The sequence below is a fragment of the Lycium barbarum genome, chromosome 3, assembly GCF_019175385.1.
Source record: "Lycium barbarum isolate Lr01 chromosome 3, ASM1917538v2, whole genome shotgun sequence".
In the NCBI taxonomy this organism is placed as follows: domain Eukaryota; kingdom Viridiplantae; phylum Streptophyta; class Magnoliopsida; order Solanales; family Solanaceae; genus Lycium; species Lycium barbarum.
In genome coordinates this window covers 10,327,470-10,350,815 of record NC_083339.1, presented here as the reverse complement: position 1 = coordinate 10,350,815, position 23,346 = coordinate 10,327,470, and the positions used below count along the sequence as shown (strand labels likewise).

Below are 23,346 nucleotides of genomic sequence, written 5' to 3'. Positions count from 1 at the left end.
GAACTTCATACAGCTTGATTCTCACGAAACTCGAGATATGTAGGCAATTCGGAACGGTTTCAGCCATAATCCCTACCATCCCATAATATTTTCCAACCATCCTTTCTGCCCCTATGATATTTTCCACCAATTCTCCTAACCCATATTTTCTCAAGTCCTGCCAAGTTTATATTTGTTGGTCGGAACAAAATTGGCTACTACGTCAACTTCTTCGCCCGAAAACTCTTACATCATCTCCGGTCGAAGAGGGGCATCTGTTGACACCCAATTTCGTCCCTCCTTTATTCCAATTTATTTCCTTGGGCTTCTAAATTTATTAACGGCTAAATACTTTGTTTTCACTACTATTTTTTATTTCTACTATTAATACCGTTACTTTCATTTTTCACTATTTTACTATTAACATTACTAGCATTACGTTATCACAAATTTTTATAGTTCGTCATCATTTCATTTTCGGATTTGGACTCGTTAAATTAATTACAAGTCAACACTTTATTAAATCTTTACTTTCTACATATTAATTACTAATTGTCTTCACATAGTATATATTGTACTAGTTATTAAATTAGAAGCCCAAGAATAATTAAAATAAAGGAAGAAGGATCAATACTTTCAGCCAATTAATGGCCCAAACAGTCAAGCCCACCACCCGGACAATGATCAGTCCATATTTTAAAACTCACCAGCCCATTACCCTTTCTACCCGACCCGTCCCACTTATCTTTAAAGCCTTTTCATCAATGAAACCTAAAGAAAAGAAGCAGTCGCACCTTGTCGTCTTCTCCTCTTTCCTTCCATTTTTGGATGACTACTCCACCTCCTTTCACCATCACGGGTCTTTGCCACTCCATTTCCGTGCAACGTTCGACTATAGTCAACACAAATGGCCAAAAAACTTTTGAAGTTTCTGAAAAGATCGATTTTAGAGATTTGATTCGGACTCCAAACGGCTAATTCAATCTCGAAGCCAGAGTCTCGGTCTCTCCATTTCGGGCAAGATCCGAATCAAATCATGTGAGGTTCGTCCTATTCTATAACGTTTTCAAAACAACCCCTGACCAAGGGTTCGGTCTGGTTTTCCCACTCAAGAGTCCACAAACCCTAGTTTGTTCCGCCTATATATTTGACATATATCTTCAGAAAAAAAGGGAGGAGAGAAAAAAGGGGACATCGGAAAAATAAATAGGGTTTTGGGAATCTGGGTTAGGTATCAAAATCCCTGATTAAGGCTTTCATTCAAATTTAATCCCGTTTAATCAATAAATCAATTTTAAGTAGAGTTTCCAACAAAGTCCAGTTTGATTACTCTTGTTTTAAAACCTTCTTTTGCGTCATGTGCTTGGATGTGTTGAGGTTTTCACTCGAAAAGAATTCGAGCGTCATTCGCGTTCGAGCACAGATCCGAGACCCCGCGTCCTGTTCACTGCACACGAAGAAGGTCAGAAACCCTCCTTCTCTTTCTGCTTTAAGTTCTGTTCTATGAAAACTTATGTAGTTAGATTAGCTTAATTTAGTATGGTTCTTATTTGGTATGGTGATTAACTATTTTGCTAAGTATGTTTCACTAGTCCAGTTTGCCGAGACATGAGAGTTGTATCACGTAGTTAATCTGCTTTAATAGGATTATGTATGTTAGTTTAGTTGGTTGTTTAGCATGTCGATTATAACCAGACGAATAATGCTCTCTACATTATTTAATAGTTGAACCTGCTCGGTATGTCTAGATTGGCTCAATCTATTAGGTCTTTATGTGCATCTGTCTTGTTTGGCAGTTTGATTAGCTTGTTTTATTTTGCTTATGGATTTATTTTAGTGTCTGCTTACTATATGTTTGTGTATATTTATGAATTAGTTGTTAGTATAGCATCGTTAGTAGTTTAGCATTACAAGTCTGTCCTTTAGTTAATATGGGGTTGTTTGTTTATGTTGGTTTAATGACCATTGTATGATTAGTATAGTCTAGCTTTAGTGTAGTGTTAGCATTAGTTTATGTTGTTATGATTAATCTTTCAAATATGTCACTAGTTCATATTTATGTTCAAATGTTAGTATGTATAACTCCATAAACCTGTTAATTCCTTTTTTTAAAAATAAGTGCCCATGTTAAATGTTATTGCCTTATTTAGTTTAGTCTGAGTCTGTTAATACCCATGTTAATCTTAATAGTCCTTATCATGTGTTAGTAGTATACTGAGGTTGTATTTAAGAAGTCAAGTTGGGGTTTAGATATGCATATAGGAGATTGAATAAAAAAATGCTTAATTGACATTTAAAGTTACTTTTATACCTGTTAGGATGATCCATAGTTCATTTGGAATAAAGCATGTCTTTATATGTGAGAAATGATCAATTATGCCCTTGTATGCCTCTGTTTTGCCCAAAATTAGTTTGTATGTGCCAATATTTGATTCAGACTATTCTATTTTCAAAGGGAAATAAATCTGTGGTTTGAGTACTTGCTTGAAAGACCCAAAAATGGCATGAACCTTTTTTTGTAAATTGAACATGGCATGTCTGTTTAAATGAAGATTCAATCCTGTATTTAGCACAATTTGTTGTGTGTTTGAAAGCATGCCTTATATTTAATTGGATTGTTTACTTTTTCTGAAACTGCCTATATGATTCCATGATTGAACTGCGCATGACTAGCCTATATGACTCCATGGCTGAGCTAAACATGACTAAGGCATCTTCATATCTACCCTCCCCTTTTCCCCTGTACCTGTACATGTTTCTTCTTCTTCAGAAATACTTGCATGTTGTCTTAAATGCACTGTATGAACCTGCAAAGAGACTGTTTCCTCTTAAGTTATCAAAGATTTAGCAAGCATGATACCTAGTCTTGTCTGTTTAGCTCCTTCTATGGAATCCATGTCTACTGTATCTCTTTATGATTATGCCAAGACTGTTATTAAGACCAAATCACTCGGCTTACATGTCCATTTGCTAAGAGAATCTGAAAGACTGTCCCTTTTCTATTTGTACACATTTAGTTGACTACACCAAATGCACATGACCCTATTATGAGACACTTGTTATAATGTTAATATATGTTCTAACCTGATTATTGCACTACTGTTTGTCTGTTGCCCCCTTGATGTTTAAGCTTGGGTTTACTTTTCTTTGCATTTATAATCCGGATTGAGTTTTGTTGTGTCACGAGAATTAGCTAAAAATAAATCAGTACCTATGTGGTCACGTTAAATTCATGTTATGTATGCATTTAAAACCATGATATCCTCGGGTAAATTCCCTTGTCACTAATCTCTTCATTTTTTTTAAATGTACACTTCGGAGCGAAATGGAGTCTTTGTAAAGACTCATTGTCCGAGCGGTCTCGTCTGAGACCATGCTGCCTCGAAGCCTCTGTCCCTCATTACTCATTTCCTCTCTCTCTCTCTCTCTCTTCCATCTGAACAAAAAAAAAAAGAAATGAAATGAGTGCAAGGAAGCTGCATCCGTCATAACTTTCTTACAATCTTATTTTTTTTACTTGTGGGATTGTCCCTTGAATATGCTGGTTCTCTTGGAAGGATATAGCCTAGAATGCTATCAATTTAGAAAGGGTAGATTATGGTGCCTATAACGTTTTGATGTTCTAGAATTGAAGTATCCATAACCCTTACGTCGTTGATAGTCTTGCTAGGAAGGAAACGTGGTCTAATTATTTCTTCCTTAACTTATTGAAAACTGATTTTTTTTTTTTTTAAGATTTGGACAGCTTCGTTGTGTTATTAAAAAGTAAATTTTCGTTATGGTGAAAGTTTTTTTTCTGAAATATCAATTGCAAGAAGAGTAGGTTGAAGTTCTTTTTAATAATCAAGCTAAATTAAAAGAGTAGTTTTCTTTTGTTTTACCCGAAGTTAAATTTGAAGAAGGGTTAACCAATTGAGATTAGCTTTTGGCATTATCAGATCTTATTTTAAACATGCATCTTTCTCCTTCACTGTATTTTTAGAGCAAACCCGTATTCCAACATCATCGACATATTACTATAACGTATTTCTAACTCCATGCTCAAATCTATCAAGTTTCTTTAAAGTAGTTATTTATGTATAACTCCTTAAATTCATACAAGATGTTACGAAATACTTTTGTTTGGAAACAAACGATGCTAAGATATATGGTTTATAAAAATGATTTCAGTCCTTGTGAAAATAATTGTTTCTTTGTTTAAATTCAGAAATGCATTACGTTATTATTTGAAAACTCTCTACCTATATATCTTTTTATGAAATATCCTTTTCTTAAATTATTTATAGTCTTATTTTAAATAGCATTATTATATTTTATAACCTTAGCAACACTTACAGGCTATTTTCTTAAATATTGCAAAATGTTATATTCGCATTTTTTAGCCTTAAATTAATTAGCATAAGTTCGGTCGGTTAACCATTGTTAATGAATCTTAAAGGATGTCTAATACCTTCCCTTTAGATTAGTTGAACCCTTACCTAGATCTTTTAGTTTCGTAGACTTTAAAACGGAGTTAACTTTAGAAAATAACATTAATTAACCTTAGGTGCCCTAATTCACCATAATAATTAGGTGGCGACTCCCTAACTTTAATTAACCCCGAAATTACCGGGATGTTGTAAACCATTTTGACTCCGGTTAAAATGGGGTATAACAGTCAGGTCTCGCTTTTCTTAATCATTGCAAGCTCCTCCTCCATTGCGGCTTGCCACTTGGGATCTGAAATGGCTTCCTCGAATCCAGAAGGCTCTAAATCGCCACATTGCATCTCTGGTATATATCAGAGAGCAACCTTGTTCCTCTCACAGGTTGATGATCAATATTCTTATTAGAATCCAGCAGATTGCTTGTAATCTGCTTTTGCTTACCTTCTTCCCAATCCCATTGCTCATTCTCCATAAAATTACACATCTTTGCTTATCACAATTTTTCCTATTTGAGGTTGCAAAATTCTGTAAGCTTTAGAGATTGTGCTATAGCCGATAAACACTCCGGGTTGAGCCTTCTTGTCCAACTTGTCTCCCTTAACCTATGGAATATAAGAGAAACACAACTAACCAAATATCTTTAAGTTTTTCAAGGAAGGCTTATATCCATGCCATGTCTTAAAAGGTGTCTTTCCCTCCACTGCTTTTGTAGGCAACCTGTTCAACAAAAACACAGCAGTACTAGCTGCTTCTGCCCATAAATTCTTTGATAGGCCCTTCTCATATAACAAGCACCTCAACATCCCCATTATAGTCTTATTCTTCCTTTCACTTACCCCATTTTGTTACAGAGTATATGGGGCAGTGAGTTGATGCTCGATGTTGACACCCAATTTTGTCCCTCCCTTATTTAATTTTATTCACTCGGGCATCTAAATTTATTGACGAGCTAAATACTTTATTTTCACTACTATTATTTTCACTACTTTTATTTTCAACATCACGAGCATTACTTTATCACAAATTTTTAAATATTCGTCATCGTTTCATTTTTTTCGGTTTGGAATCGTTAAATTAATTACAAGACAACACTTTGTTAAATCCTTATTTTCTACATATTAATTATTAATTGTCATCACATAGTATATATTGTACTAGTTATTAAATTAGAAACCCAAGAATAATTAAATAGAGGAAGAATCAACAATTTTCACCTCATAAGCAATTGCTCGGAAGTATATCAATGTTGGACTCATTTTGAAGCTCGTATTTTAAAACAACGTATTATAATTTTTATTTCATCAAAATATTATTTTACAAGGGGTAAATTCTTGACAATAGCTATCTACCCCAAAAGAAAAAAAAGAAAAAAAAAAGAAAAAAAAAAGAAAGAAAGAAAACTTTGCATTTGCATTCCTCTTTCCACGCCACACATCTCCCCTGATTTCTTTTTCCCTTTTTCTTTAATAGGCTCCACATGCTTCTTCCTTTTTTGACTGCATTTCACTCAGGCTCCCTTCCATTTCTTCTTGTCCTCCCACGCCTATGTCCTCTCTACTCTCTCTGTCTCCCCCCCCAATTTCTGGACAGAATTTTAACATTTCAACGGCTCTCTCTTCTCTTCCTCTCTTTAACAAAAATCCTAATTTTCTACATCTATAAATACTTTATTAAATGTTTTAGCAGGGGGGGATTTTTTTGGAACATCTTGAAACACTACCATATCAAATACATTCTCTGCACATTTTAAAAGGGGAAGAACCTTTAATTTCTAGAGTTACTCTCTCTGTCTCAGTAGACTTTAGCAGTGACAGAGATTTCGGAATTCATTTGAGTCAAGTTTCAAATTTATTCATAACAAAGGAGTAGATCTGAAGAGGACCTCAAAGTCTTTGTTCACTGCACCCACAAAAGGTAAATTCGACTCTATTTTAGTTCATTTACTCCCTCCGTATCTAGAGTCTTTGCTTATTTAGGAAAAATCCATGTTGATGATTTTATTTTTGTGTGTTCGGATAATGAATGTTTTAAGCATGACTATGATTCTACTTCAGTTAAGTTAATTTGTTTTTTCTTCTGCTACCTGCCATGCTGAAATTTTCTTGAAATCCTATTCTTTGTTCCTTTCATTTATCACGTGGATGAGTATAAATGTTATCATGACTTAGAATATTTACTTTGATAGGTTGTTTAACTTTATTCATCCTTTTAATCACATGTATGAAGGTTTAATGAAAATGTTACTGTCTCGGGTCATATTTCTATGTGTTACTGTACCGATTTATATATTTTCATAGGGTAGAAGTATTTAGATCTTTGTTCAAAGCTTTTAAGTCATGATACTTTCCTTACAAACTCAAATGGACATTATTATACTAGTAGTAATGGTTAATCTTTTAATCGACACCAAAAAATGATCCATGATCTCCTCGCTCGTGTAATTCATACTGTCTTGATGCATTATGGCCTGAGTCCTAGTCGGTGATGTTAATTAGTCTATCTCGCCATGTCTGGGTATATGTTGCTGTCTCTGTTTCTTTACATCTGGTTGCTATTTCAACTTCATTTTTTTTTCTCTCCGTTAATCTGAGTCCGCATGTCTGGTAGGAATATTTAGTGTCACTGTTTTCCAGTTAAAATTCCTCATGATTAGGTAGAATTTAATCTCTTTCATTTCGGGTATGCCATCAGAGGTATAGCAATCAGGTGGCTTGCTTAATTTGTGTTAATTGATTCGGACAGCCTTATAAAACATGTACATAATCTACTGATTTGTTTTGAACTCATATTTTACATGTTTAATCTTATTCGTCGAGCAGGTACTAATCCTTTTCTTTTATTTTTATTTTTTGCATGACATCTCGCATATGAGTCCGGGCGACTCGTCGTCTTCTCCCACATTCGGTGTTGGGCCAAGGCCCAACGAAACATCACTCCTCCCTCTGTCTAGATCTGTTCGCAGCAATACAAAAAAAGAAAATCTGGGCCGAAGCCCAACAGCGAACAGCCGCAACAGACCACATCAGTTTTCTTTGGAAAATGGACTGAGCCCATTTACATCATACCTACTCCTCTATTTTTATTTTTGTATGCATTTAATGTGTATTGTATGACTAACATTTTTTCTTGTTTGTTAATTTAGATAAACTTTAGTGACATTAAGGGTTTTAGTTTAGTAATGGGTAGTTGATTCCACAAATCACATTCACCTCTATTTTCTAAACTATTTATGGTATCTATAATATTTATTTGAATAATTGATTTTCAACTAGTATGCCTATATATTTTTGGGTTAAAGGAATCATTTCTCATTATTACCATCTTAGGAATTTCAAAATGTCACTAACACACAAAATATGAAACCAATTGTATTTTATAAACATTTTTAAGATTTACCCAATTATACATATTTTAGCCGATAAAAAAAATAGAAAGAAATTCATGGCCTTTTTCATCATATTTAAGAACATAAGTCCAGGCATTTCTATACCATCATATTCATATAATATCGTTTTTACTTAAAGATCACTTTTGTCAAATTATCGTTTAAAAGGCTTGTTATATCCCGTGTTTGCGCATTCGGAAAAATTTGGAATAATCTTGCTTGTAGGAAATGAGGGCTATATTTGATTTTATTTCATATATGTGTGTTATTCATGAAAAATATTGATGCGGAAATACGGAAGAAGGCCAAGGGCGAAATTGGAATTTCGGGAATTAGTTTCGGGAATTACAAATAAAATCCACAATGAATTGGGCTCAAAAAAAAATTAATGGAATTGAGGCCCAAGAGCTATGGTGTGGCCAAGCCCAAGCCCATGGGAATTCTTCCATGTGGCATTTTAAATAAAAAGGGTCAAAATTGTATAGGATTCACTAGAACATTTCAAGACAACAAACAAGAGAGAGAGAGAGCCAAAGACTAAGAGGGTTTCGGCTAGAGAGAGGAAGAGAAAGAAAAAAATTTAGCTCATCAATTCTTGGTCCAAAAATCATAATCTTCTAGTTTTCCTATTAAGTTGGAAACCCTCTTCAATGTGATACAAATTTGGAAGCAAAAGAGTACTTTTTTTACAAAGTGGAAATTCTTGAAGAAAAAGGTAAGAATTTTATCTCTTTTGTTATGGAAGAATCATATGTGTTAAAATGGTTAAAATTGCATGAAAAACCATGGAATTGTGATGTGTGTGTGCATGGCGTGTGTGTGTGTGTGTGAAGCATGTATGGCGTGAGCCATAATGGTATGGGGAGGTGAGTTAAATTTTATTTAGCTTGCTAGTTGTGTCGTTGTGGCATTTATGACGTAAATAAAGGTTTAACGAAGTGAGTTGGCATTGAAGTTGGTTGTATGTTGATATGGGAAAATTATATGATTTTTGTATATTCTTACATAATTGTGAAAGTAAGACTTTAAATGTGGATTATGGTTGTTGTTAATAAATTTGGGAGGAAACAATGCGAGTTAGTAGGTTCGTCGTAGTCGTTGACGTTTCGGATAGAATATGGAAAGTGGCGGATTACTTGAATTCATGTATATTGCATGGAATATTATTGGAATACGTTTGAATAACCTTGAATGAGTAAATGAATATGATAATGTGGATATTAGTTGATATTGTGGAGTTTGAATGGAAGTTGTCGCTTTATGTAGAAAGGAAGAATATTGATGCTAGAACCTATTTTGTTGTGATTCTTGATTCATTTGGTATTGTGGGGTTGTTGTTGTTGATATTGAGCTGAGCTAAGCCTCGGGGATGTTATATGTATAGGGGAAGTGCTGCCGAAATTTCGGTAGACAAATATAAAGTTAAATGAATTCTTAAAGTCTCGCAATTCCTAATTGGTAACTTTGACCATTTGTAGATTCTGAGCGAAACGGGATTTGGAGTTTTGGACGAGCGTAAGACGTATATAAGGTATGTAAGGCTACCCATTCCTTCTTTTGGCATGTCTTAGGTATACTGGGTCGATATTGGAGCCCCGAGGGCAATTCTGTTCCTAGAAATCCGAATTGGAAATTGAGTACTATTCACACAATTGAATTGAATTATAAAACTCATATTTTGTTGAAAAGTGATCAAATGTCCGGAACTTTTGTAAATGTAATCGAATCACTTCGAAACTTCCATGTATGATTCCGTAGACCCCAAATGTCCGTGATTCATGTCCGCCACCTCGACTTGACCCGAGGTGGGCCCGCTAGCATCGAGGGTCCCTTGTTTGCTCTATTAGTCTCATTTTGTACAATGTCGGCAAAGCACTTTTGTTTATGAATTTTGACTATCATAAAGTAATGTTTTGACTGCCACGATATTCTAAATTATATTTTGAACCATAAATACTACTTTGGAAGTACTTTTGTGAAACGAACCCCGTATTGACTAATTGTTCGAACTACTTGACTAATGAGTTAGCATATGATATTATCAAGTTTCAAAAGGTGTTTTGATATATAAATTGCATTGTTTGCTCACGACTCCGCTCGTGCCCCTATTATGACTTCGTTCACCGGTTCCCGGGCCGGCTATGGTTCGTGCGCGCTATGATAAATTTGGCCGTATGCTGTGTTACGGTTCCCGAGACCTCGCCATAGGGCCGGGTTCCGTTTGGAGTTATGCTGTGATATGGCTGGTGATATGTTATGATGATATGTGTGTTCGGGGATGTACGGAGATTTGAACCTTCTGGTGTTATGCTGTGTGTGGCACCAGCGTCGGAGTGGTGACCACATTCCTGAGCTTTTGCATGATTTTATCTGCATTAGGTATATACGTTTTCAGTACAGATTTTGATATACTGTTCAGTATTCCCCTTTTGTATCCTGTTTGTTTTCAGTTGTGGCTTATATTTCTGTACTCTATGCTTTACATACTCAGTACATCTTCCGTACTGACCCCCTTTCTTCGGGGGCTGCGTTTCATGCCCGCAGGTACAGATACCAATGATCCACCACTGTAGGCTCCACTTTCTGCTATTTCGGAGTACTCCCTTTTGATCCGGAGTCCACTTTTGGTACATACATCTTTTGCTATGTATATACTTCTGTATATCTGACTATTTGGGTACGGCGGGGCCCTATCCCGTCATATGTCTTCGTTTTGGATTTGTAGAGGCCTGTAGTCATATATGTGGGTCGTGGGTCCTATGTGTACTCATTTTGGTTATGATTTATGTCTTAATGCGGTCCTATTTGTTATGGCGGCCAAACTGGCCCATATGTTTGCATCAGTATATATGATCGGCGATGTGTATTCCGCCGCTCCTTTTGGCTTTGGATATGATATCTTTACAAGCGTGACCTCTTAAGATAATATTTGATTTTAAATTTGTTTTAATGATTAATATGAGATCTGAGATAATCTATAATACGACGGTTTGGTATGTTTGTCTGTCCGGGTGCCCAAGTAGGGCTCCAGTCGCGGCTCACGGGGCTGGGTCGTGACAAAAGTGGTATCAGAGCGGTTTGTCCTCGGAATGTCTACAGGCCGTGTCTCGTAGAGTCTTGTTTATCGGTGTGTTGTGCACCACATCTATAAACAGGAGGCTACAGGGCATTTAGGGTGATCCCTTTCTTTGGATCTTAGATCGTGCGATAGAGCCAGCTGTAGGAAATGAATTCCTTTTTTTTTCTAACCTTTGATTGCAGCTGGAGAGCGGTATCGACGTAAGACAGCGACTGCTGACATTGGAAGCTACACAGTACTCAGGTAAACAATGGTATGAAAGACGTATGTTGGGTAAGGTATTCTGAAGCACGATTAAAACATAAAGTCGAACATTGAAAAGAGAAATAAACATGAACAGTGTAGCAGGTGCAGTTGAGTTGGGCATGTGAGGTAAGCCTCAGCATATTTATACTTTTATTTGAAATTGTTAGCCCCGTGTGGCTATAAGGCGATATGATATGATATGTATATACGTATATGTGTTGGCCCTGCGAGGCATGGTTGGTATTTCCTGTGTACAGGTTTTGGGATAGTAAGAAATACAGAGGAACCTCTGCCCAAATTTTTCTAGAAATACGAAAAGGGAAATGAGATATAAATTCTTAACCTGTCTTGAAGGTCGATACCGATAGGGTAAATCTACTATGTTGGATTAAAGTTTAAGAGATACTCTCCATGTCATTTGTAAGAAGCATTACCCTTATTTGGGAAATTTTAATTCGAGAAAGCATATATGAGCAGCAAATTTGCAATTCATTTGAACGGACCAGAATACGTCCCAACCACATCGTGCTTTAGAAAAGCCCATGCTGAAGGGCAAAAATGTCCAACGATTAAGTTTTATTTTATTGGAAGGATACGAAGTGTATGACAGGTAGTTGAGAATTAAATGGTTCGCTCACGACTCAAAAAGAAAAATATAAATATGGTGGTAATTATGTGAATTAAGATTCCGTGAAGTTCGTCGGACTTCAGTTTTATTTTGCTGGTAGTTGGAGAATGCCTTATAGTAACATTTTATGAATTTTTATCGACTAATCGGAGATGGAATTTGTGGAATGAAAACCTAAATTTGTGGACTGTCTAGAATTATATATATATATATGCATGAAGGTGAATATTGAGGATTTACAGGGGGCGACACGGTGACTATATAGTCCGAAAAGTAAAGGAATTCTCTCTAGATCGGGGTGGAACCCGCTACGAGAACGTTTTGAAAATACGTAAGACCCCGATTTGCCTTAAATTATGTGATAAAGGTTGTGCGGGGAAATTTATGCCATTATACCGGCCTTAACGCGTCTAAATGCATTAAAGTTGTAAGGTTAAGCGTGCCAGGGCCAGACCAATTCTGGGATGGGTGACCCCCTGGGAAATGTACAAAAATTTTCGCAAATATGGATACAAGAGGCGAATAGGAAAGTTGGAGTAACCTAAAAGGAAATTAGGGTACGTGGAATGATCAGAAACTTTATAAAGGTCGCGTGGGCTGAGACGGATTAGATTGGTGAAAAATAAGAAAGAGCAATGCAGCTCTAGAATTAGAGTGAGTTGAACCAATGATTGCAGATGTCTTGTGAAAGAAATGACAGTGATATATATATATATATATATATATATATATATATATATATATATATATATATATGTATGTATGTATAGGACCCCATTTATGATTTTGCCGATCGATTGGAGAACCTTAATAGACAGTGCTATAATATATGGAAGACATTAACAGAATATAATTTATGAGACAAAGTGAAAGGTATGATACAGATGTTATGAGATAAACAGATATTGATTTTGCTCTGGGTTGAGATTGGAAGATGCTAATACGGCGATATTTTGGAAAGAAAAGAGAATAATTGAGTGGAAGGTAAGGAGACCAAAGGGGGGTGAACCGTAAGGAACGTAATTAAGCAGAGCTCCTAAAAGAGTCGACGGGCAAGGCACGAAATTACTTGCGAAAAACGAACTGGAATGTAATAATGCAGGGCAAAAGAAAAACCTATGGCATGGAATGATGAATCATGCGAATATTGAGTAATTTGACTATTGAGAAAAATAGAACAACGGATAAGGGACGGGTATGAAGGAAGGATATGATTATTAAAGGATAAATTGCTATATTAATTAAATTATTCGAGTGCCAGCTATCAGATAAGATTTTGTACTATATAACCGAGAGTTCTCATCGCCTCGTGATTTGGTTAAGGTCTTGTACGAAGAAAACCAAGTTATAGATTAGAAAGAAAAGACACGGATACGGTATAAGTATAACCCCAAAGGGGGGAAAGCGGATGCAAGTGAAGTAAAGTAAGTACAAATGGAAATAATTGACACACAAGATCAAAGCGATAAAGAATTAGCCTAGGTCTTCGACATCAACTGAGGTACATAATTTTTGGGATTGGCCGAATATCACAGGAGGTCTGTGGAGAACTTTGTGTCTGCTACGACACTATTATCGAAGCTAACTCAGAAGGCAGTGGAATTTCAGTGAACCGGTACTTTTGAATGCAGTTTCCTGTTGCTGAAGGAAAAATTAATTACAGCTCCAGTCCTAGTTCTTCCTAAAAGGGGGCAGACGGGAAAGTTATTTATTATGATGCTTCCGGTATTGGGACAGGTTTTGCATTAGTACAGCATGGTCGGATTATAGTCTATGTTCCCCGACAGCTCAGACCGCACAAGAGAAATTATTTCGCTTATGACCTGGAATTAGCTGCGGTGATTCATGTTTTAGAGATGTGGCGGCATCACTTGCATGGGGTCCACGTTGATATTTATACGGACCATAAGTGCCTCCAGTATATTTTAAGAAAAAGGAGCTGAATTTGCGACAGAGAAGATGGTTCGAATTATTTAAAGATTTTGATGTTAATATGTTGTATCATCCTGGAAAAGCTAGTGTGGTAGTTGACGTACTTAGCCGCAAGTCCGTGGGCAGTTTGATTGATATACAGTCTGATAAGAAAGAATTGGTTCGTGACAATTTATCAGTTAGCCAGCTTCGGAGTCCGTTTGGTAGATTCTGGAGATACTGGAATTTCTGTTCGAGAAATTGTTGAGTCATCAATTATGGTAGAGGTAAAACAGCGCCGGTTCGAGGATCCTATTCTGGTATAGTACAGAGATACAACCCTTGACAAGAAAAGATCCAGTTCGAGGTTTCACCTAATGGATATTGCTATACAGAGGCGGATTATGTGTGCCTGACGTTGCAGGGCCGCAATGGCCAATTATGGGCGAAGCACATAAGGTTCGACATTCTATTCATTCTGAATCCACGAAAATGTACCATGATCTTAAATGTTTATACTGATGGGACAGTATGAAAAGGGACACTGCATAGTTCGCTGGCCAATGCCCAAATTGTCAGTGAGTCAAGATCGAGCATCAAAAGCCCGGCGGATTTCTACAGGAAATGAAATTCCAGCTTGGAAATGAGAAATGATTAATATAGACTTCATTATGGGTTTACCGCGCACTGCACGCAGGTATGATTCTATTTGAGTTATTGTTGATAGATTGACGAAATCAGCTTGTTTTCTCCTGGTCAGGACTACTTATTGGGCTGAGAATTATGCCAGATGACATATTAAAGAGATAGCAAGATTTCACGGAATCTCTGTATCTATTATAACCGACAGAGGTGCCCAGTTTACGGCTAACTTCTGGGGATCGTCCCAGGGAGGGCTGAGAACTCATGTGAGTCATAGCACAGTATGTCATCCTCAGTCCGACGGACAGGCCGAGCGTACTATTCAGACACTGGAACATATGCTACGGGTATATGTTATTGATTTGAAGGATAGTGGAGGTGATCATTTACCGTTAACTGAATTTGCTTATTATAATAATAGTTATCGTTCCCTTATCCAGATAGCACCATACGAAATACGAGACCTTATACAGTAGAAAATGCAGATTTCCGATTGGTTGGTTCGATGTGGGCGAAACTAAATTAATTGAGTCAGATGTGACTAATCGCCTGTGAAGGGCGTAATGGGATTCGGTAAAAGAGTAAGCTTAGTCCGTGGTACATCGGGCCGTATCAGATTATTCGGAAGATAAGCGAGGTCGCCTATGAGTTAGATTTACCATTTGATCTGGAGAAACTACATCCGGTATTCCTTGTATCCATGCTCCGTAATGTGTCGGTGATCCTTCCAGAAAACTTTCGGTGGATGATATTCGGGTGACGGAAGACTTGTCTTATGAAGACCTGTGGCTACTCTGGATCGTCAGGTGAGGAGGCTACGTACCAAAAAAAAAATATACCCTCCGTTAAGGTCTTTTGGCGAAACAATGATAAAGAAGAAATGACATGGGGAGCAGAGGACGAAATGAAGAAAGAGTATCCCCACTTGTTTCCTACGCCCACAGGTAATCTAAGCTCTTAAGTTGGTTATATTGATTGACAAATGACTTATGTGTGCTATTCCTAAAAAGAAACTCCCCCACCATATTTATAAAACCCTATAAGGCTAATTTAACATTCGAGGACGAATGTTCTAAAGGGGGGGAGAATGTTATATCCCGTGTTTGCGCATTCGGAAAAATTTGGAATAATCTTGCTTGTAGGAAATGAGGGCTATATTTGATTTTATTTCATATATGTGTGTTATTCATGAAAAATATTGATGCGGAAATACAGAAGAAGGCCAAGGGCGAAATTGGAATTTCGGGAATTAGTTTCGGGAATTACAAATAAAATCCACAATGAATTGGGCTCAAAAAAAATTAATGGAATTGAGGCCCAAGAGCTATGGGGTGGCCAAGCCCAAGCCCATGGGAATTCTTCCATGTGGCATTTTAAATAAAAAGGGTCAAAATTGTATGGGATTCACTAGAACATTTCAAGACAACAAACAAGAGAGAGAGAGAGCCAAAGACTAAGAGGGTTTCGGCTAGAGAGAGGAAGAGAAAGAAAAAAATTTAGCTCATCAATTCTTGGTCCAAAAATCATAATCTTCTAGTTTTCCTATTAAGTTGGAAACCCTCTTCAATGTGATACAAATTTGGAAGCAAAAGAGTACTTTTTTTACAAAGTGGAAATTCTTGAAGAAAAAGGTAAGAATTTTATCTCTTTTGTTATGGAAGAATCATATGTGTTAAAATGGTTAAAATTGCATGAAAACCCATGAAATTGTGATGTGTGTGTGCATGGCGTGTGTGTGTGTGTGAAGCATGTATGGCCGTGAGCCATAATGGTATGGGGAGGTGAGTTAAATTTTATTTAGCTTGCTAGTTGTGACGTTGTGGCATTTATGACGTAAATAAAGGTTTAACGAAGTGAGTTGGCATTGAAGTTGGTTGTATGTTGATATGGGAAAATTATATGATTTTTGTATATTCTTACATAATTGTGAAAGTAAGACTTTAAATGTGGATTATGGTTGTTGTTAATAAATTTGGGAGGAAACAATGCGAGTTAGTAGGTTCGTCGTAGTCGTTGACGTTTCGGATAGAATATGGAAAGTGGCGGATTACTTGAATTCATGTATATTGCATGGAATATTATTGGAATACGTTTGAATAACCTTGAATGAGTAAATGAATATGATAATGTGGATATTAGTTGATATTGTGGAGTTTGAATGGAAGTTGTCGCTTTATGTAGAAAGGAAGAATATTGATGCTAGAACCTATTTTGTTGTGATTCTTGATTCATTTGGTATTGTGGGGTTGTTGTTGTTGATATTGAGCTGAGCTAAGCCTCGGGGATGTTATATGTATAGGGGAAGTGCTGCCGAAATTTCGGTAGACAAATATAAAGTTAAATGAATTCTTAAAGTCTCGCAATTCCTAATTGGTAACTTTGACCATTTGTAGATTCTGAGCGAAACGGGATTTGGAGTTTTGGACGAGCGTAAGACGTATATAAGGTATGTAAGGCTACCCATTCCTTCTTTTGGCATGTCTTAGGTATACTGGGTCGATATTGGAGCCCCGAGGGCAATTCTGTTCCTAGAAATCCGAATTGGAAATTGAGTACTATTCACACAATTGAATTGAATTATAAAACTCATATTTTGTTGAAAAGTGATCAAATGTCCGGAACTTTTGTAAATGTAATCGAATCACTTCGAAACTTCCATGTATGATTCCGTAGACCCCAAATGTCCGTGATTCATGTCCGCCACCTCGACTTGACCCGAGGTGGGCCCGCTAGCATCGAGGGTCCCTTGTTTGCTCTATTAGTCTCATTTTGTACAATGTCGGCAAAGCACTTTTGTTTATGAATTTTGACTATCATAAAGTAATGTTTTGACTGCCACGATATTCTAAATTATATTTTGAACCATAAATACTACTTTGGAAGTACTTTTGTGAAACGAACCCCGTATTGACTAATTGTTCGAACTACTTGACTAATGAGTTAGCATATGATATTATCAAGTTTCAAAAGGTGTTTTGATATATAAATTGCATTGTTTGCTCACGACTCCGCTCGTGCCCCTATTATGACTTCGTTCACCGGTTCCCGGGCCGGCTATGGTTCGTGCGCGCTATGATAAATTTGGCCGTATGCTGTGTTACGGTTCCCGAGACCTCGCCATAGGGCCGGGTTCCGTTTGGAGTTATGCTGTGATATGGCTGGTGATATGTTATGATGATATGTGTGTTCGGGGATGTACGGAGATTTGAACCTTCTGGTGTTATGCTGTGTGTGGCACCAGCGTCGGAGTGGTGACCACATTCCTGAGCTTTTGCATGATTTTATCTGCATTAGGTATATACGTTTTCAGTACAGATTTTGATATACTGTTCAGTATTCCCCTTTTGTATCCTGTTTGTTTTCAGTTGTGGCTTATATTTCTGTACTCTATGCTTTACATACTCAGTACATCTTCCGTACTGACCCCCTTTCTTCGGGGGCTGCGTTTCATGCCCGCAGGTACAGATACCAGTGATCCACCACTGTAGGCTCCACTTTCTGCTATTTCGGAGTACTCCCTTTTGATCCGGAGTCCACTTTTGGTACATACATCTTTTGCTATGTATATACTTCTGTATATCTGACTATTTGGGTACGGCGGGGCCCTGTCCCGTCATATGTCTTCGTTTTGGATTTGTAGAGGACTGTAGTCATATATGTGGGTCGTGGGTCCTATGTGTACTCATTTTGGTTATGATTTATGTCTTAATGCGGTCCTATTTGTTATGGCGGCCAAACTGGCCCATATGTTTGCATCAGTATATATGATCGGCGATGTGTATTCCGCCGCTCCTTTTGGCTTTGGATATGATATCTTTACAAGCGTGACCTCTTAAGATAATATTTGATTTTAAATTTGTTTTAATGATTAATATGAGATCTGAGATAATCTATAATATGACGGTTTGGTATGTTTGTCTGTCCGGGTGCCCAAGTAGGGCTCCAGTCGCGGCCCACGGAGCTGGGTCGTGACAAGGCTATTATTCATAGGCAAATCATCCTATTTTCTACAAATCTTATTTTGTGAATAACATTACTATTTAAGGCCTTAGCAATACTTTCAAGATATTTTCTTAAAATATTTAAAATATTATATTTACACTTAAGCCTAACAAATTATAAGTCCGGTCGGTTAACCATTGTTAATGGGTCTTAAAGGATGCTTAATACCTTCCCTTTAGATTAATTGGACCCTTACCTAGAATCTTAAGTTTCGCAGACCTTAAACAGAGCTAACTTTAAACATAACTTTAAACTTTAGGTGTCCAAATTCACCATAAATAATTAGGTGGCGACTCCTTAAAACAAATAAACAAAAAATAGGAATCTCAAATATGTCGTACTTCTAATTTAACCCAGGTTAAAAAGGGGTGTGACACTCGATTCCTGCATGTTCACAAAACTTTTCAAATCGATCAGATGTGTACTCAGTACCGTTATCTGATCTCAGCATTTGCATCTTACACCCACTTTGATTTTCTACCAAAGTTTTGAACTTCCAGAACACTTCAGGTACTTCAGACTTGAACCTGAGGAAAAAAATCCAACACATTCTTGTCATATCATCAATGAATGCGATAAAATATTTACTTCCTTGAAGAGAAGCAGTCTTATGTGGTTTACAAATATTGGTATGGACTAATTGAAGCTTCACCGATGCTCTCCAGGCTGCCTTGGGAAAAGGCATCCTGCTTTGCTTTCCCAATTGCCATGTGCTGCAACTTGAGTGTTCCTCCTCCATAGGTGGTACTCCTTGAACCATATCGTTTGTCGACATGTACAAGAGTGCCTTGTGATGGAAATGTCCGAGTCTCTTGTGCCATACATCTGCTGTCATCTCTTGGCTCAGATAGGCAGCCTGCTTTTCCTCCATTGGATCAAAGGAAGAACTTCTTCCTCTCATTTTAACTTGACAGATTTCTTGACCCTTTGGATCAAAGATCACACATTTCTTGTCAGCAAAAATAAGCTTGAAATTATTCTCCAAAAACTGCCCTACGCTCAATAAATTTTGATCAATTTCAGGAACATAGAGTACATCCGAAATCAACTTTGTACCTAAATAGCTTTCAATAGCTATTGTGCCTTTCCCTTTAGCAGGAAGATAATCACCGTTATCAATTCTGACTTTAGAGGTTCCAGATCTGTCTAACACTCTGAAAATCTCCTCATCATGAGTCATATGATTTGTACAACCGCTATCAATTAACCAGCTTTCGCTTGAAGTACTTTTACTTATAAAACAAGTAGCCACAAACAATTGCTCTTCTTCTTGTCAGTCTGCAATTTGTGCTTCATTTAATTGTTGTGGTCGTTTCTCTTTGCAAATAATCTCAGCATGACCGAGTTTATGACACTTTCTGCATCTCATATTAGGTTTTCTCCAACACTTGAAGTGTGGATGATTTTTCTTCCCACAATGCTGGCAAGCTGGATACTTTCCACCTTTGTTGTTGTTGCTGGAATTGCCATTAGTTGCAGCAACTTCTGTTGACGTGGCATAGTTCTTCTTTTCCTTCTGCTTATTTCCTTTGCCTCCGTAGTTGAATTGTTGCCTTGCTTGCGAGGCTCCTTCAACAGCTCCCTCGTTCCTCATCAATCTTATTTGTTCCTGTGCTTGCAAAGAGTTCAAAAGCTTTGCCAAAGTAATGTTTTACAGATCTTTTGTATTTTCCAGTGAAGCAATTGCTGCTTCAAACTTTTCAGGTAAAGTAACAAGGATTTTCTGCACAATCCATATATCAGAAAGTTCGGCACCAAGTAACTTTACCTTATTAGCCAGATTGATAAGTCTATCTGAATACTCTTTAATTGTCTCAGATTCCTTCATTTTTTGCATTTCAAATTCCCTCACCAGTTTTAAGACCATCATGCCTCGAATTCTTTCATCCCCGTGATATTCTTTTTTCAGAAAATCCCATATTTCCTTAGCCGATCTAAGAGTCGTGATTCTGAAAAAAATAGTAGGAGATACTGCAGCATAGAGATATGCCTTCGCCTTCGACTTCCTGGTCTTCTTCTCCTTGTGAGTTTTGATCTGAGCCATGGTAGGATTACCTGGTAAAGGAGGAACTTCATAATCCTCCTCTACTGCCTCCCAGAGATCACATGCATCCGTGTAGGCTTCCATCCTGACTGCCCAAACCTGATAGTTTTCGCCATCAAAAACAGGTGGAGCAATTGATGAGAAAACACTCTCACCTTCCATAACTTGGCAAATTGATTTTATGGATGGTCTGGTTAAGTGTTTGGGTTTCACTCAGTCAAAAACTCTCAAGCTCTCACAAGTCCCTTAAGAACAAAAAAAGGCTCTGATGCCAATGTTAAGATTTGACAGCAAAGAAATATAAGTGACTTGAAAGATCGATGTTTTATTGATCATAAGGAACTGATTATATACATCATAGCTTAACTAAATTACAGTAGAGTACTGCTAAACAGATTTTACTGCTTGCTGAAAATAAGGAACTAAACTAAAAAATAGCTAACAGACTTCTAAACAAACTAGGAAAGAGAGAAACAGCTAAACGGCTAAAAAACAGCAACTTATTCTGGTGTGCACTTCCTCGACTTTTTCAGTCCTACATTATCTATTATACCTTGAATTTAGGTCTTGTAGACACCTGTGCACTGCAGCTAAACATTTTGAAATTAACCTGCAGTTCTAGAGACAAACTGCAACAGTATGTTGTTGTTGTTGTTATTGTTTATCTTTCATGTCTTCTTCTAATGTCTAATGGTATAATGCTACAATGGCTCTTCTTAGATATCAATGGCTATTCTTTTTTGGTGTTAACTAGAGAAGCTAACCTTCTAGTATAGTCACTTCTCAATGATCATGTCAAAAGTTTGGAATGCCAAACTCTAATCTGTAATTTTTGCCCATCAATGATCAAAGGTGACAGTTAAATTATTAAAAAAAAAAAAAAGGTATAATGCTGCATAAAGGTGTGACATATACGTTGTTATAAGTCTTACCCCATGCACAGACGTTTTTGTTAGGCCTTTTGTCTATCTTTGCGCTTCCTTGTGTTTGCAGAAAGAAAGCACGACTTTCATCAAATTCACCTTTATATTGTTACACCTTAATCAAGAAGCATTATTTTTTGATGTCCATGGGAAATATGTTTATAACTTGAAATTTTTGCGAAATATTTGTGAGTTTTATCTTTTGCAAGGAAATATATGTAAGTGCAATTTTTCAGCTTTCCTTTTACCACATTCCTTGAGTAACACTAAAACATTTTCAATGACATCCAAAACGGATGAAGATACTGCAAGTTCATCTCAATTCCAAGCAAAATGGAGTCGGCTATATAAATCCTTATCGATTTTCTTAACCACGCCTATCGAATTTTGAACTTTTACTTTTATTCAGTCTCGTCAGTTGGGTTTTTATATATTTGATGACCTTAATGAGTTCATTTACTATGTGTGTGCGTGCGCATCTATATATAACTGATTATTGTGGTACACCATGAGTTCTTATATAATTTTTCAATCTATACATTATCTTTAATTTGTTTGATTCAATTAATTTCTCGGTTTGAATATTATAATCATATTTCAAATGTTCCATAGTTGAGTTAGAGCTATTACCATATTAACGGCTCTAAATATGCGAACGTAACTCAGTAATCTCTGTGCATATATGCATAATACTGATCACGTATATATTACTGATCACATACATATTACTGATTATTTTTTTCTTTGGTGGAGACCAGGGGGTTTGAGATGTGAAGTTACTGACTCAAATCTAACATCCCCAAACTAAAAAGTTTCTAGCGAATGTGATTTAGACACACATAAATGATGGCATTTTAGAGAGAGACTAGAAGCTCCTCATTTTAGAGTAAGGGTGTCAAGTGGGCCGGGCCAGCCCGAACCCGGCCCGGTAAACCCGGCCCACCACCGGCCCGGCCCAAGCCCACTAATAGGTGTAAGGGGCTGGGCTAGGTGGGTTTTATTAGGGGGCTGGGCCGGACAAGGTGGACAGCCCACCAGCCCGGCTCACCATAAGCCCGGGTGATGGCCCACCGGGGCACCGGCCCGGCCCGGCCCACTTCAAATTAAAAAAAAAAAAGATAAGTATTACATTTATTACTAATAATAAGTATTTTAAAAACATTGTATCCCAATAAAATAGTTGTAGCTATAATTGTGGGATTCTTAAAATTTTGGAAGCAAATATATGAAATATTTATTAATTATTCAAACCATAGTTAGAATCTTACTTTAGTTAATTAAAACTTAACCATTAATTTTAACTCATGTAATGTGTCTCTTATTCAAGTAAGAACTTGAGAAAAATGGAGACAATAAAAATGAAGAGGAATCGAATTCGTTAATATTTAATTGCTACTAAATGAAAAATAATTTACCTCTGAAATTGCTGATGCGTGAAATAAATCAAATACCCCTTTTAAGTTACTATCTTGTTGTTGGCTTACACAAGTGCAAAAATATTTCAATAGGTTATACAGTATACTATATAATAATATAAACTATTAGTTATATATATAATAATATATTAATATAATCTTATTAGTTTCAAATATTTTATATATAATAATAATTAAATATTTTTTAGCATATTGAAATGTCTCCACCGATGATGGAGACGTGACAATCTGCACATGACATTAGGACTTAGGATCAGATGAGATAATTAAATTAAGAACTTTGGTTTAGTATCAAAGCTCATGTGCATTGTTCCCATTTAGTTCCCATTTAGATGAGTAGGAAATTTAGAGAAAGAGGAGAGTAGGGAATTGTGAGATAATATGGAGAAGAATGAATGGTATTTATAGTTTGAAAATAGGGCCAAAGTATAATTTAAGGAACTTGAAGGTTAAAATAAAGTTGACAACAACTAGATTTTAAAGTATTAAACTTAATAAATTTTAGCATTAGAATTTTTTTTTAAAATAATTAAAATCCGGCTCGGCCCACTAACTAAAACCCGGCCCGGCCCACTAACTAAAACCCAGCCCGGCCCACTTAACTTACGGCCCGGCCCGGCCACGACCCGGCCCCTTGTGGCCCA

The 23,346-nt window shown here is 36.8% G+C and overlaps 1 protein-coding gene and 1 long non-coding RNA gene across 5 annotated transcripts; one reads left to right on the top strand and one right to left on the bottom strand.

Annotated features, from left to right (window-relative positions):
• Positions 1 to 747: 747 nt before the first annotated feature.
• LOC132630284 (uncharacterized) lies at positions 748 to 18,176 on the top strand. 4 transcript variants are annotated; one of them, XR_009578558.1, is made up of 4 exons: positions 748 to 9,322; positions 10,336 to 15,928; positions 16,691 to 16,743; positions 17,757 to 18,176. It is a non-coding gene; the product is annotated as an uncharacterized LOC132630284 (long non-coding RNA). The 4 variants fall into 4 exon arrangements; XR_009578561.1 differs by having other exon boundaries at positions 16,691 to 17,591; XR_009578560.1 differs by lacking the exon at positions 10,336 to 15,928.
• Positions 18,177 to 19,950: 1,774 nt separating this feature from the next.
• LOC132630281 (uncharacterized) lies at positions 19,951 to 20,505 on the bottom strand. The gene has a single exon (XM_060345869.1). The coding sequence runs from the start codon at positions 20,503 to 20,505 to the stop codon at positions 19,951 to 19,953; it is 555 nt and encodes a 184-aa protein (XP_060201852.1).
• Between the last annotated feature and the right edge of the window lie 2,841 nt (positions 20,506 to 23,346).